The sequence below is a fragment of the Psammomys obesus genome, unplaced genomic scaffold (genome assembly GCF_907164565.1).
Source record: "Psammomys obesus unplaced genomic scaffold, mPsaObe1.curated_primary_1811, whole genome shotgun sequence".
NCBI classification, from domain to species: domain Eukaryota; kingdom Metazoa; phylum Chordata; class Mammalia; order Rodentia; family Muridae; genus Psammomys; species Psammomys obesus.
The window spans coordinates 9925221-9938417 of record NW_026592666.1 but is presented as its reverse complement, the minus strand read 5'-3'; the positions used below and the strand labels follow the sequence as shown (position 1 = coordinate 9938417).

General features: G+C 50.0%; 1 protein-coding gene across 1 annotated transcript; it reads right to left on the bottom strand.

Annotated features, from left to right (window-relative positions):
• Positions 1 to 1846: 1846 nt before the first annotated feature.
• Positions 1847 to 11599, bottom strand: Smim11 (small integral membrane protein 11). Its single transcript, XM_055614988.1, has 4 exons — positions 11523 to 11599; positions 7447 to 7557; positions 4036 to 4201; positions 1847 to 2032 (listed from the first exon to the last, which is right to left on the bottom strand). Exons 2-3 carry the CDS (start codon positions 7456 to 7458, stop codon positions 4049 to 4051), a joined length of 165 nt encoding a protein of 54 aa, XP_055470963.1. The 5' UTR covers positions 7459 to 7557; positions 11523 to 11599; the 3' UTR covers positions 1847 to 2032; positions 4036 to 4048.
• Positions 11600 to 13197: the final 1598 nt, after the last annotated feature.

The following is a 13197-nucleotide window of genomic DNA, read 5'->3' as shown; positions in this document are numbered from 1 at the left end:
GAAATAAATTCTCTTAGGTGTATGGATGTTTGATCTACATTTGTGTGTGTACACCACGAGTGCTTGGTACCCTTAGAGGCAAGAGGGCACTGGATCCCCTGGGACTGGTGTTACAGACTGTGGTGGGCAACCATGCGGATGCTGGGACCCCAACCTGAGTCCTCCGAAAGAGCGGCCAGTGCTCTTCAGCTCGGAAGCAGCAATCTAGTCCCTCACCTCATCCTTTGTAAGGGACTGTTCGGAAAGTCCTAACATGCTCACACTTGGTTGGCCAGACTTAGTCACAAGGAGAACTGGGAAATGAAGTCTTGGGTTTGCGGCACTATGGCTATGGACCGAGCAACGGCACAAGGGGAAAAGGTGTGTCACGGTGGGCATCTACGGTTTTGCTCAAGCTCCCTGCTTCATTCTTTGATGTTATCAGTCAAGCATTCATCAAGTATTCCAGGACCTTCTACATGGATGAGAACAGGTTGGGTCTGGATACCATAAAAAAGCAGCAAGGATGCTTCAGGAAGTCAGGGTTCAGCAATAGAATGGCTCAGCAAGGTGTGGGGTTTGTGCATGAGATGAAGGCCCACCCAGGGAGAGGCACACATGACTACTGCACGGCTGGACACCCACCCTAAGGGACAAACCTCCTCCCCTGGGTGCATGACATGACGCGCGTGACATGTGCAGTCTGACCCGTGGAGATCTGGCCTGGTCAGGTTGTTTCTCGTGCCATGTCCTCCACCATGGCCTCTCTGTCTTTGTGCACTTCGAGCTTTGTCAGCTTAGCCAAGAAGGTGGGTGAGGGGTGTGAGATTAGCAGGGATCTGCAGGAGGACTGCTGGGGACTTGTCATGGCGAGGACGCGGTTTTCATTAGTGCTCCTCATGACAGCTCACAGCCACAGGGATGGCTGCCTACTTTCTAACCGTGCCTCAGCTGCTGGCTGAAGTCCTGACTCTGCCTGTGGGCTGCACCATCCTGTCTGCCAACTTCCAGCCACTGCTTCCAAACCAACTACTTAAATCCAACTACAGCTCCTCAGGCTTCATTTAACTTAAGCAGTAAGATCAATGGCACCAATGGGTGGGTGATCATCTCCGCCTAGTGGCAGAAGAGTGCACTGCAAGTAAAAGAAACAAAACTCCAGTGTTCCCAGGAAAGCACTAGGTATGGGCAGCGGCCAAGCCAGCCCCTGGGTCATCATCCAGGTAATGTTCCAAGAAGACAGCCATGTGTTCTGCAAAGCCAAGGCCAGGGAGGAATACTTCACATAAATACCTGCAGGTCAGGCAGACTTGACTCCCTAGTGAAGGTCAGTGGACGTCTCTGTCTTGAATGTAGGAGGAATGTGATAGGTAAGCTGGAGGACGGGGTATGCAGGATCCTGGGGCTGAGGTCAGACACCCATGCTCTGAGCTGGCTGTGTCCTAACCCTGCAAAGTGAGTAGCAGACAGAGGTTTGAAATGGGTGGCCCTGCCTGAGGCCTGAGAATCGCAGCCTATGGTCCAGGGTCAGGTCTGAGCTCCATCTAGGCAGAGCCACAGAATCCCAAACCTTGGACTCTGTGCCTCTGCAGACCACAGAGGGAGAGGCCAGTCGGAGAGGCCAGTGGGGACAAGCTAGCCAGGGCTTCTCCTGATGCTCCCCCAGCTGGGGACCATCCCCTACAGCAGTGCCACTGTTGACCTAGGCATGCACGCACAAGGGCCCAATATTTGCCATCACAACTCTACAACCAGTGTGTGGCAGAGAAAGGAGGGCCTGAAAAAGTCCTCATACCCTGTGGTGGGAAGGAGAGGAGAGAGGGAGGGTGGGGGGAGACGGAGAGAGATTATACAGACAGCCTTTTTTAAGAAATGTATTTTATTTCAGTAAGCAAAATACTGGCTCTTCTAAAAACAATAAAAATTCAAACTGTTCATCATTTAAGTTAAAGGTCTTGGCCAGAAGTGCATCCTTTGACATCCAGTAATTGCCAGATCTTTCTTCTCTCTTCTCTGCTGGAGTCCACCGGGGCTGACATTTAAATAGAAAACTCTAGAAAGAAAAAAGACCACAGCAATGAAGGAGGCACTGGGCAACACAGCATGGTGCTTTGCACACTGGGCACCAACTGTGTGCGAGCTTTCGGGCCCTGGGGAGGCTGCTCAGCTTGACCTACTAATCAGTGCGTCTGGACACACGGTTTCTTTCTTTGATGCGGGCCCTGGACAAGCTGTGGGTCTGACAGAAAGGGTTAGCTCCTGGGTCGGTTCTACACAGCGGGGTGCACACCCACGCTCAATGAAAAAGCGGGGCCTGATGGGCACTGATGACTCCGCTGAGAGGAACCATGGCTGCCGGCAACGTACTCTAACGAGTACCTTAACTAATGCCATCTGCCCTCAGCATTTTAAACTGCTAACCACCCTGCCTCCAACTAGCACTGAGGCCCAGACTTCCTGCTTATTCTTGCACTTCAATGCCTAAGACAAATCTAGGAAGGCAAGACTCCACAGTGGTGAACTCTTCTGCCTGGCAAGGTCTCCAACGCTCTGAGAACCAGCGAGTGGTGCTGGTTTGGGAGTGGCAGACTGGTGGCAGTGCTCCTATGGTCTTGTTTTCTGGTACACTTGGGAGGTGACACAGCTTGGGATTGAGTAGCGTGGCTCAGTTCCCAGCTCTGCTCTCCACTGCTCTCAGCCTGATGTCACCTCAGGGAGGTGTCAGGAGGGTGGAGGGAGGCAGCCCTGTGTGAAATGCTCAGTGAAATGCCTAAAAGACCCCTCAGTGCCCCAGTCTCTGAGGGAACACCTGCAAAACCATGGGGTCAGGTGGGCAGCACTGGAAAGCCAGAGGTATAGCCCACAGCGACCTGGAGCTAAGTAGACTGGGTAAGAATCACCTAATGGATTTTCAAAGGAGCAGCTGCCCAGCCATGGACACTGTGGACATGGTGCCCTTTCCTGAGGCTGGAACCTGGGCACTGCGCTCCTTATAAGCAGCACTAGAATCCAGACAACCCTGGGGGGAAATTCTGATCTTCAGCTGCATTCTGGAACCAGAATCTAGGATTGAGAATCCCTGCTCCCCATACTAAGAAAGTCTCGGAGTCCAGCTTGATAAGTATAGAAACATATCCACACGTGAGGGTCAGTGATCATGGTGTGTGTGTGGCAAGGCCCAAAGCGTAGTCCCCAGGCTGTCTCTGACTCTGTTGCCTGCCTTTGGATCCCCTTCCCCTAGCTGGACTGCCTTGTCTGGCCTCAGTGGGAGAGGATGCACTTAGTCCTGCTACAATGTGAGGTAGCAGGGAGAAAAGGGAGGAGGATGGGGGAGGAGTATGTGGCAGAGGTATGCGACAGAGGTATGCGAGGGTGGGGCTGTGAGGAGGGGGAGGGCTGCGATCTGGATATAAAATGAATGAATAAATAAGTTGGATAGAAAAGAATAGTCCCAGGACCCTTGAGTTCAGACCCCCCCCCTCCAACACACAATGAGCTACAGTGATGTGCAAGGCCCATGACTGGGGTGGAGCTGTCTGCAAGGGCTTGTTAGGAACACTGGGCATAAAAGTTGCCCCGATCCAGGAACGGCCTGGGAGCACAGGAGGTGGACTGGAGACAAAGGAGGACTGACCAGATTATGAACAGACTGGGAAGGGATTCTTTGCCAACAGGGAAGTCGGACCTCATCCTGAAGATAACAGGGGTCCTTAATCTGACTTGAGTCTCCATCTCCACTAGCATGTCAGCAGATTCATACACGGCTACATGCTTGCAGTTCTCAGTACATGGGCTTCTCCGCAGCTGAAGTCAGGGTTCTGAGCCACCCCGTCCATAAGGAAACACAACAGGCTTGGAGCGGAGGCCTGATATTCTAAATGGTCAGCAGCGGGCTGGGGGTGGGGGCAGAGAGGCAGAGCTTTGTGCCCTGTCTGGGGGGGGGGGGCATGCACCCTCTTGCAGCCCTTCAGAGGAAGGATGCAGAGACCTCAGGCTGCCACACCCTTGGCTAGGTGCTGCGGCCTCCAAACAGGTTCTGTTTACAAGGCTCAGTACCTCTGATGTCTCCTCAGTTCTCTTTCTTCTCCGCCTGCTTCTTCTCAGCTTGAAGTTTTGCCTCCAGGCGTCTCCTTTGGTACATTTTCACTCCCGCAAAGGCCAGGCAGAGGATCAGGGTTTTTGCTGCTAAGATATACAGCAGCAGGGGCACGTGGTCGAGAACCTCAAGGGAGAAAGACACAAGCTGATTGCTCCAGCATTGACTTGGCTGGTCTCCACTTCCTCTGTTCCGCAAATGTTACTGAGTGCCTACGATGTTTCCAGCAGAGGGTGGTGTGTGTGTGTGGGGGTCATCTTGGTTATTGATGCAGGAGGGCTCAGCCTACTGTGGGCAGCACCATTCCCAGGTAGGCAGCCCTAGGCTGTGTGAGAAAACTACCTTAAGGGGCCAGAGAGATGGCCGGGGGTTAGAATGAAGCCAGTCCTCGGCTCCTGATCCAATTTACATGCATCCACGTCCCTCCAATCGTATCTAAATCCTGTGATTCACTCTTGGTTTCGGGGTATGTGTTTAGCAAATGGGGCACTGGCTGCTCTATGCTGGGAAATCCCTGTACCCTAGGAGCCTTCTGCGGATTGTCCCTAACTACGGGGAGGTCCTAACTGGCGAGGAGACATAGTCCCACTGTTGAGGACTGACTCTCCATGGCTGCATTTCCTGGTAACACACAGCTCACCCTCCCACCCTAGTCAGCTTACAGTTACGGCACGCAGCCAGCCACAGCTCAACCGGATCCAACACCTTAGAAACTATCTGACCATTGGGAATGGATCTCCGATAGAATAACGGCTACCATGGCTGAGGAAGAAGATAAGTGCTCAGATTGCTTCATTTCTCTAAGACAGGTAACTGTGTCCACTTTCATCCACTAAGAGTAAAGATGGAGCAGCTTATGCACACTGACGGATTGCGGTGTGACAGCGCAGAGGACAGTGATGGCATTCTCCATGTTCACAGGGCTGACCTAGGCTGCTGATGTGCATGTCATGAGTTTCCTTCTGAGCCCGGTTGGCTAACACACAACCCCCAACACACACACACACACACACACACACACACACACACACACACTTGCCACAAGCCCCCAGGCTTTTCTCCTGAATCCCACATTCCAAGGGTGAAGGATCCACTCCACGCTCACTAACCAGCCCTTGGCAACTGTGAAGCACTGCCACACAAGTTTCCCAGGCTGCTCTAGGCGGCCTGAAGCCCACTCAGTCTCAACAGGGTACTGTCTTAGCCCTATGAAAACACCCTGGGTTCCAGTCAGGTGGAGCCCACATCACAGCCCTGTCAGATCTTATCTCAACAGGAAATTACAAAAGCATGCTCAAAGGGAAATACCACAACAGACACAGGCTAAGTGGCTTCACTATTTATTTTCTTTTTATAGGAGCTAGAGAGGCAAGAGTTTCCAGGGTGTGTGCCAGCAGAGGACATGGGCACTAATGGGCTAAGGAATGGGCCCTTTTCCTGCCCCTTCTAGGGCACTGGCTTCAGCTGGCCTCAGTTTCCCTCCGATTTCCTTTTACCTTTTATCTTTCAAAATATGCAGACCTGTAAGGGGGAAATGACTACTGCTTTGGTGGGTGAGATGAACTGTGTGTGTTGCATGTCCTGGTGCACTTGCTTGTGATTACATGAGGATTATTTTTCTTTCATTCTTCACTGAACATGGAACCCAGCTTACTGTTTTGCCTAGAGTGGCAGGCCCACAAGGCCCTAGGATCTGCCTGTCTTCACACATACAGACACACACTGACACACACCTTCATACACACACACACACACACAGACACACACACACACAGCCTGTGTAGTCAAGGCTGGCCCTGAACTCCCGATCCTTCTGCTCTACCTCCCCACTGCTGGGATTGCAGGTGTGTACCAGCCTGGCAAAGCAGCTGTTCTTTTAACCAACCTCTGCCTCACCTCCAGGGTTTCAAGGCATTTAACCAAATCGTGCCCTTTCCCTCTATGGTAAGCAGGGCTGCTGCAGCCCACAGCCCTCAACAGGCAGCCCACAGGCTAGCTCTCGTCTGCCCTCAACCTCTGTCAGAACATTCTAGAGGAATCTTTCGCATTTATTTCCCAATCCATTCAACTTGTCTTTGGTGCTCCCATGGGTAATTTAGGACTATTTTTTTTTTAAGGTGGTTTCCATGAAAACTGAGTTGAATTCTTTGAGAGATTCAAGTGTGGCTAGGAAAAAATAAAACCAATGCTCTTGGCAAAACAACTGTAAGAGATTATGGAGGAGGGCCGTAAAAACTGGAATTCTGGAAGATCTTCATCCAGTGACTTCAACCCATGCGTGTGCATCAAAGTTCTCAACCATCTGCAGCCTGAGGCTAAGCACTCGTAGGCCAAGTCAAGTTAACCCCCAGGGCGCCCTAAGGGCCTGTCTCCCAGGTCCTTCTCCATCTCTCAGAGTTGACACCAGAGATCAGCCTCCATCCATGATGGCTCCACTTCTAAATACCATCACACTGGCCTCGGAAGTACAATACACAGATTGCACAGGCACAAACATTCACCCATTACATTGACTTAAAGAAAAAAGAATATGAAATTCTAACAGAAGTTTGAAAGGCCTGCTTTCTGCAAGAACAGTAGAACAGGTCTAAAGCTGAGAGGGGTATATCCAAAAGAAAAGACCAGCCTTCCTCCAGAAGTCTGAAGAACAAATGCAAATTTACAAGTTTTAAACTTGAAACAATCAAATGTGATTATATTTTGTCTACTTTGTTTAAAAAAAAAAAAAATCCCCATTCCCACCAGGCTCCAGTGAATGATCCAAAGCCAGAGTAACACACACAGCCCTGGTTAAACTTAAAAAGTCACAAGATAAAAGAAAAAGCCATGCATGTGAAAAGGGGTCTTAGAGGGAGGAAGGGAAGTTGACAGGAGTGGAAAGAGAAAACAGGCTGGGAGTGAGAATCATCAGCATTATATGTACAGAAGCTGGTTAGAGAACAGACTTAATTAATTAAAAAAAAAAATACCACTGTATGGATACAGAGTATCGACTCTACTGCCACTTTTAATTCTTTACAATCATGAATGCTATCCTTTGTATCACTGTTAAAGACTTGTTCCCCAAGGTGATGCTACTACAAAATGCCATGAACCTTTCAGGGAGTGGGGTGTTAGGAGGTCCTTAGGTCACTGGAAGGCTGTCTGCAGAGGGGGTGTGACACTCTGCCTCTCCTTCCACTTTGCTTACTGGTTCCTAGAGTGAGAAGTCTTACATTCCGGCAGGTCCACAGCAAGGCTGGAATTTCCAGGCTCCCAAAGCTGTAAGTAAACCAGCTAACCAGCTCAGGTGTCCCACCAGTGTGACAGAAATCATATGTGGAAAGACAAAAACAAAACAAACAAACCATAAATTTTAAAACCACTCTCACCTTCCAGTTCATGGCGGGCCAGTTGTGAGTTCACTCCTGACCAGTGCAGCTGGTGGACACAGTCATGAGAGGCCGATGGGAGGTCAGACCTGAGGAGCTGGGCGTCCTCACCTGGGGGAAGGAAGAGGAAAAGAATCAGGTCAGTGCAGTTCCTCCAGGGCAGAGCACATCAGGGAGCCATGTCTCCCAGAGAGCGGGTAAGCGCTGCAGACGTAGGTCAGGAGTCCACACAAGGTGAGCCAGGGCTCTCCCCTCGGCAGCTCCCTGCACAGCACCACTCCTGGGACATCTGTCCCATCTCCTGATGTGCACCTGAAGCCTGCACTCATAAACGGACCCCAACCATCTCCAGATGCTATGACAAGCTACTTCGCTCATCCTGGCTTTTAAAAGTTATCTGGGAAGAAAGAATAAGCGAGAGAGCAAAATACTATCCTATAATAATAATAATAATAATAATAATAATAATAATAATTTCATTTGTACATAAAATTCCTTCTAAAGAGTAAAGGAGGCCTAGAGCAAGTGACAGTGCAGAGACAGCCAGAGGACAGGTATTCTCCAGGGCCTTATGGCTCATTATCTTATGGTACCTGCCCCACTGCGGAGCGCTTTAGATCTGGATAAGGTCACACTGTGACCGCTGACCAGACAGGACCTACTGTTTCTGAAGCTTGACTTCACAGCAAGGTACTGACAGTTTGACTCCACGTGCCAGTCCGTGCCAGTGTGCTTAGAGGAACACAGCCGACTAGTTTGTACTTCACCACCTTTACTTTAAAGAGGGAGGATAAGGCTTAGGTAATGCACCAGGCTCTCCTGGGTGTGGCTGGCATCTGAGCCCATCTGGTACCTGAGGTCTCTGTCCCAAACATTATCTCCAGGTTCTTGGCATCTTATTAAAAAAACTAAAACAAACAAACAAACAAAAAAACCTGAAAATGCACACAGATAGAAAAGTGATGAGGACGTTTGTTCCGAAGCACAGATATAGTACAGGCCCGATACTTTACAAGGGACCAATGAGCTACCTGAGCTGGGTGGGCAAGAGTACCAGGTTGCTGTCCATGGCTTCCTTTTTCAGGTTCAGGAGGGGTTAGGGGATGATTCCCAGGGGTGTCCTTTTGGTTCTAATTGATAAGTTTGCGGTTCACATCTTTTCAATTTGATTTTAAACCTATATGCTCCCAATTAAGCATAGCCAAAAGAAGGCAAATAAGGATTTCTTTCCCCAAAATATTCATGTTGAAGTCACAGTTTGCCTTACCGTGCATATACCCAAAACCAGTATATGTTGGATCTAGCCGTGTTCCCTAGTTTCAGGGTATGTTTGGTCACTAAAGAGGAATTATTGAGGGTTGCTAATGAGCTATGAGGTATGCATGCAGCTCCACATGTGGGTGGGCGTGGGGGGGCCTGGGGGGATCCCAGCTTGCAGTGTGGGGAAGGCAGTCTGTGTAACTCAAGCCAAGCATTCTCCCTGGTTTGCCTTTCCTTGCCTGTCTTACATTCAGCAGTCAGGTCCAGGAGCTTTAGCCTCAGCCTTGATACAGAGAGCTTCAAAAGCCCTTTCCATCACGGAACTTAAGATCAGAATTAGAAAGGCAACAGGAAATCTCACAGGCCTTTCGAATAGGCTTCCTTAAGTAAACCTCTAAGGGAGATGGTTTAGAGAAAAATTTTCAATTATGAAAGTATCTAATGTGTATTCAATCTATTCAAGGTTATAGAACCTTGAAAACCAGCCAGCTATTGGCACAAGGTGACCAAGTTTCCCCCTTGGCTTGTGTGAAGTCAGGTAAGCTAATAAGCATGTAACTCAAAGCTCTATTTACATGTGATAGCGGTGGCTGAAGGTGCGGCTACCTTCATGCCTTTGCCTTTGTGTGGCAGCAGATTCCGACCAATGCTAGAAAAATGAGTTCTCTGCATGTTATAACCTGCTGCTAGCGGTTATACTTCGAATGTCTAGTAACCTTAGGGATTAGCCATGCTGTATATAACAACAAATAATTACATTCTTTTCCATTTTACATTTATAATTCTTTTTTAATTGAATTGTGTACATATTATATAGTAGATGATTTAACTGTTTCCCAAATTCCCTATGTGAATTGATATGCACAGGATATTAGTCCCCAAGGTCAAGGAAAACAAATAGGTCCAAGAAACTTACAAGAGAAATAAAATGAACAAGAATGCCTAGGGGTCTGGAAGTCTGGCAAACTTATTACCCTAGCAGCTATGTGACCTTGGTACTCAGCCTCTCAAAGCTTCCTCCATCAGTAAATTCCCCTTCAGAAGTTGGCCAGTAATCCCGAAGAACCATGAGTGACACTCAGAACGCACTAAGTCAATGCCAAACATTATCGTTTTGATAATCTCTCTTTTGCTAATGGGTCTGCCGGACGGCAAACAGCCAGGGGTGGGGGTGGGCTGTAGTCAGTGCAGGACAGCAGGCGTGGATAAAGGATAGGGAAGGAGGACAAAGGGACTCCACTCCAGGTGGCAACCACAGCAGGGCATATGACCCGGGGAAACCATTAACCTCCTGAGCCAAAGTGTAATAACAGGGTCCAAAGACTGAGTCTCCCACTCTGGAATTCACAATTCTAGACCTCTCTGATGTCACAGAGCCTAACGGCAACAAGAGTGGCAACTAGAGGGCTAAAAGGTAAGGTCTCTAAGGAAAGAGAGGTCTCTAAGGAAAGAGAGGGCTCTGGGTGTGGCTCAGCCACAGATTTCCTTACAAAGTAGTCACAAAGCGCTGGGTTCAACCCACCTAAGCCACAAACCTAGCGGTGGTCCACACCTGTTAGCCTAGCACTTGGAAGGTGGAGGATCAGGGTTCAAGGTCATCCAAGGCTACAGAGAGTTTGAAGCCAATCTCAGATACAGGGGTTCCTGCAAAGAAGGGGAAAGAGAAGAAAAACAGAGGAGGAGGAAGTAAACGAAAAAGGAAATCTGTAATAGCCATAGTGTGTGGGGTGAATCGATGTCGCAAGCATCGCAGATCAGCCTTGCTCACTTTCACCCACCCCTTTAAATTACACGCACCAAAACAGACATTTTCATGGCGGCTTGCAAGCCTTCTGCAAAGGAGAGGACCAAGAAAGCTAAATTTAACAGTCTGCCCTGATATCGTGTATCAGATATTGATGCCCTTCAGAAACAAGAGTCGGCTTGCGGCAGGGAGAAACAAAACCAAAGGGGCGGACAGCTGGGGGGCTTTAAAATAGAAGAACTAATCAGCTTAGCTGAACACTCAGAGACGGCAAAAAAGCTTAGATGAAACTGCTACTAGTTTTGATCTTTATCGCAAAGTATCTTTCCCCCCTCTTTGCCAGGCTTTATTCTAGAAACAAACAAACAAACAAAAGATATTCACTCATTTTGATGACGCCAGTTAAGACAACATGGGCAACATACTCCTCACGCTCCCTTTGCTTCCGGGCAGGGCTGACAAAGTCAAGGCTGTACCCATCTCAGCATGTAACCCACTCACTCCGGCCACGCATCACCCGGCAGCTTGTGTGAACTCGGAAGCTGTTTCACCCTTTCACTCCAATTCCTCAGCCAGCCCTTGAAAAGTACGGAACGCTGGGGTCGCGGGGGAACCTCTGGGCCTCCTTAAGCCGCTCGGCCTTAGTCTTCAAGAAATCTAGACCCACCCTGTCCGGGTGGCCCTCCTCTGAGAGGCCAGAGAGCCACGGTGCACCTCTCTGATGGATGGAACGGCATGCACACCTCATTCGGGCAGCGTTGGCGCCTGTATGCCTATGCAATCTGGGGCACCACAGGCTCAAACGGGGCTTTGCTATTCCTGGGCGACTTGGAGCACCCAGCCAGGTTCACATGCCCACTCCGCTAAGAGGAGAGTTAGAGGGCCGGGAGTTATCACCGTTCGCTCGCTCCCTCCCTCCGCCCAGCCTCCCTCCGCTCCAGGGCAGGGCGACCAGAACCTTAGGATTCCCGTGCGCTGCGTAGCAGCGGCCAGCAAGTGTCATCTGGAGAGAAGCAAGAACTCGGGGTGACCGCGGAATCTCCAGCGCCCCAAAGAGTCAATCAATACTTACAACCCAAGGCGGCAGGGCCTCCTCGCCCGGTGCTCACAAACCACGTCTTCCACAATCTCGTCGGGAAAACTACCTGTCCCGAAATGCACCGCTCCTCACGCAAGCACCGGCAAGATGACGCGCAGACGCAGTGGCTCTGGGTTGCTGCCCAACGTGCTGCTGAGAATCTCACTCGGGGGTCGAGGAGCGAGTTGCTCAAAGCGCGGGAGCTATGGGCGTGAGGCCTGTCGCCCAAGGTACAGAGGCTCTTGCAGAAATCCACCCCTGAGGTTGGTCCACGGGTGTGATGCGCCCTGGCGCCCCTTTCCTTGTCCCGGTGCATCCTCATCTTCAGCTGCGTTCACTGAAAGTTGACTGGCTCTTCTTCACAGCTGAGGCAATGGGTCCCCAGGTGTTGTTTTTTCCAGGTTTAGCATTCTTCCGTGGGGACAACATGGCTGCTTCAACCGCTGGCATACCTGAAGGATGCCCTTGCGTTAGATTCCCCAAATCTTTCTAACCAGTGGTTCTTCAAAGCGTGCCAGGTGGGAGGGCACAGACAGAGCAGCCCTGTACGTGGCTGAGGAGAGGGAAAGCTCTCACCGAGCTCCTCACCTCAACTCCTCCTGTTGTGGAGAGGGAAGCTGTTGCCCGGGGCTGGCATTAATTGCAGTGGCAAGATGGATACTCGGCCCGAGAAATGTAGCTTCAGATCTCACCATGCCTCTTTGTGGAGACGAAGTAAAAAATGTTAGCGTGCACAGGGCAAAGCAGACCTGCTTTTTTTTTCCCCCCAGAGAACGTAATAAATACACCTTTGTTCTAAGAACTTTGTGACTGTTATTAACGTTAAATCTATGAGGCTTCTACAGGACACACTGTGATTATAACCATTTCACAGATGATGAAAGGAAACACAAAGAATGTTTTTTTTTTTTTTTTTTTTTTTTTTTTTTTCCAGAGGTTTAAGCCACCACCTTCCTGAAAGGGGCTCAGCATAAGTGTGTGAGGCTGGAATCAGTCCCGTCACCTTTGAGACAGCGTCGAATCAGCACTTTAAGACAGAGCTGGTTGGTTCTCAGGTGTGTGCAACCAGCAGGCTAAGCAGAAAGAACTCTGAAAGGGGAGGGGTGGGGGAGGGCAGCATTTCCATTTGAAAAGCCTTCGTTTGGTGGAAGGGGATACTAGAGGGGCAAGCTGGGATTAATGATCAACAACTGGACACCCACCACGCCTGTCCAGTGTGGTTACCCGCACTGTTCACGCAACAAAATGCCCGCCAAAAGCAGCTTAGGGAGGAAGTGTTCCTCTAGGCTGGCCGGGAGGAGTCCACAGCGGGTGATGAAGGCTTGCGTCCGGTCAGGCATGCCAGCCTTTGGAATGCTGCTGTCCGTGTAGAGTATGTCTCATCTAACCCAGTCTAGATAATTCCCCAGAGACGTGCCCAGAGGCGTGTCTGCTACCTGAGTCTAGATCCTGTCAAGTTGACTGTATTGACTGGCACACAGAGATGTAGCATTTCTCCTCTTTCCCCCCTACCCTTTCCAGCGATAATGATAAAATATGCCAAATAATGAAAGCCTGGATTGAGCCACCAGTAGGTTTTCCTGGGTAACAGATAAACCAAGTGGAAATTTAAGGACAGCGGGAAGGGGGGAGGGGTTGGCCCTTGTGGTCTGTGCTCTGGAGGAGAAAC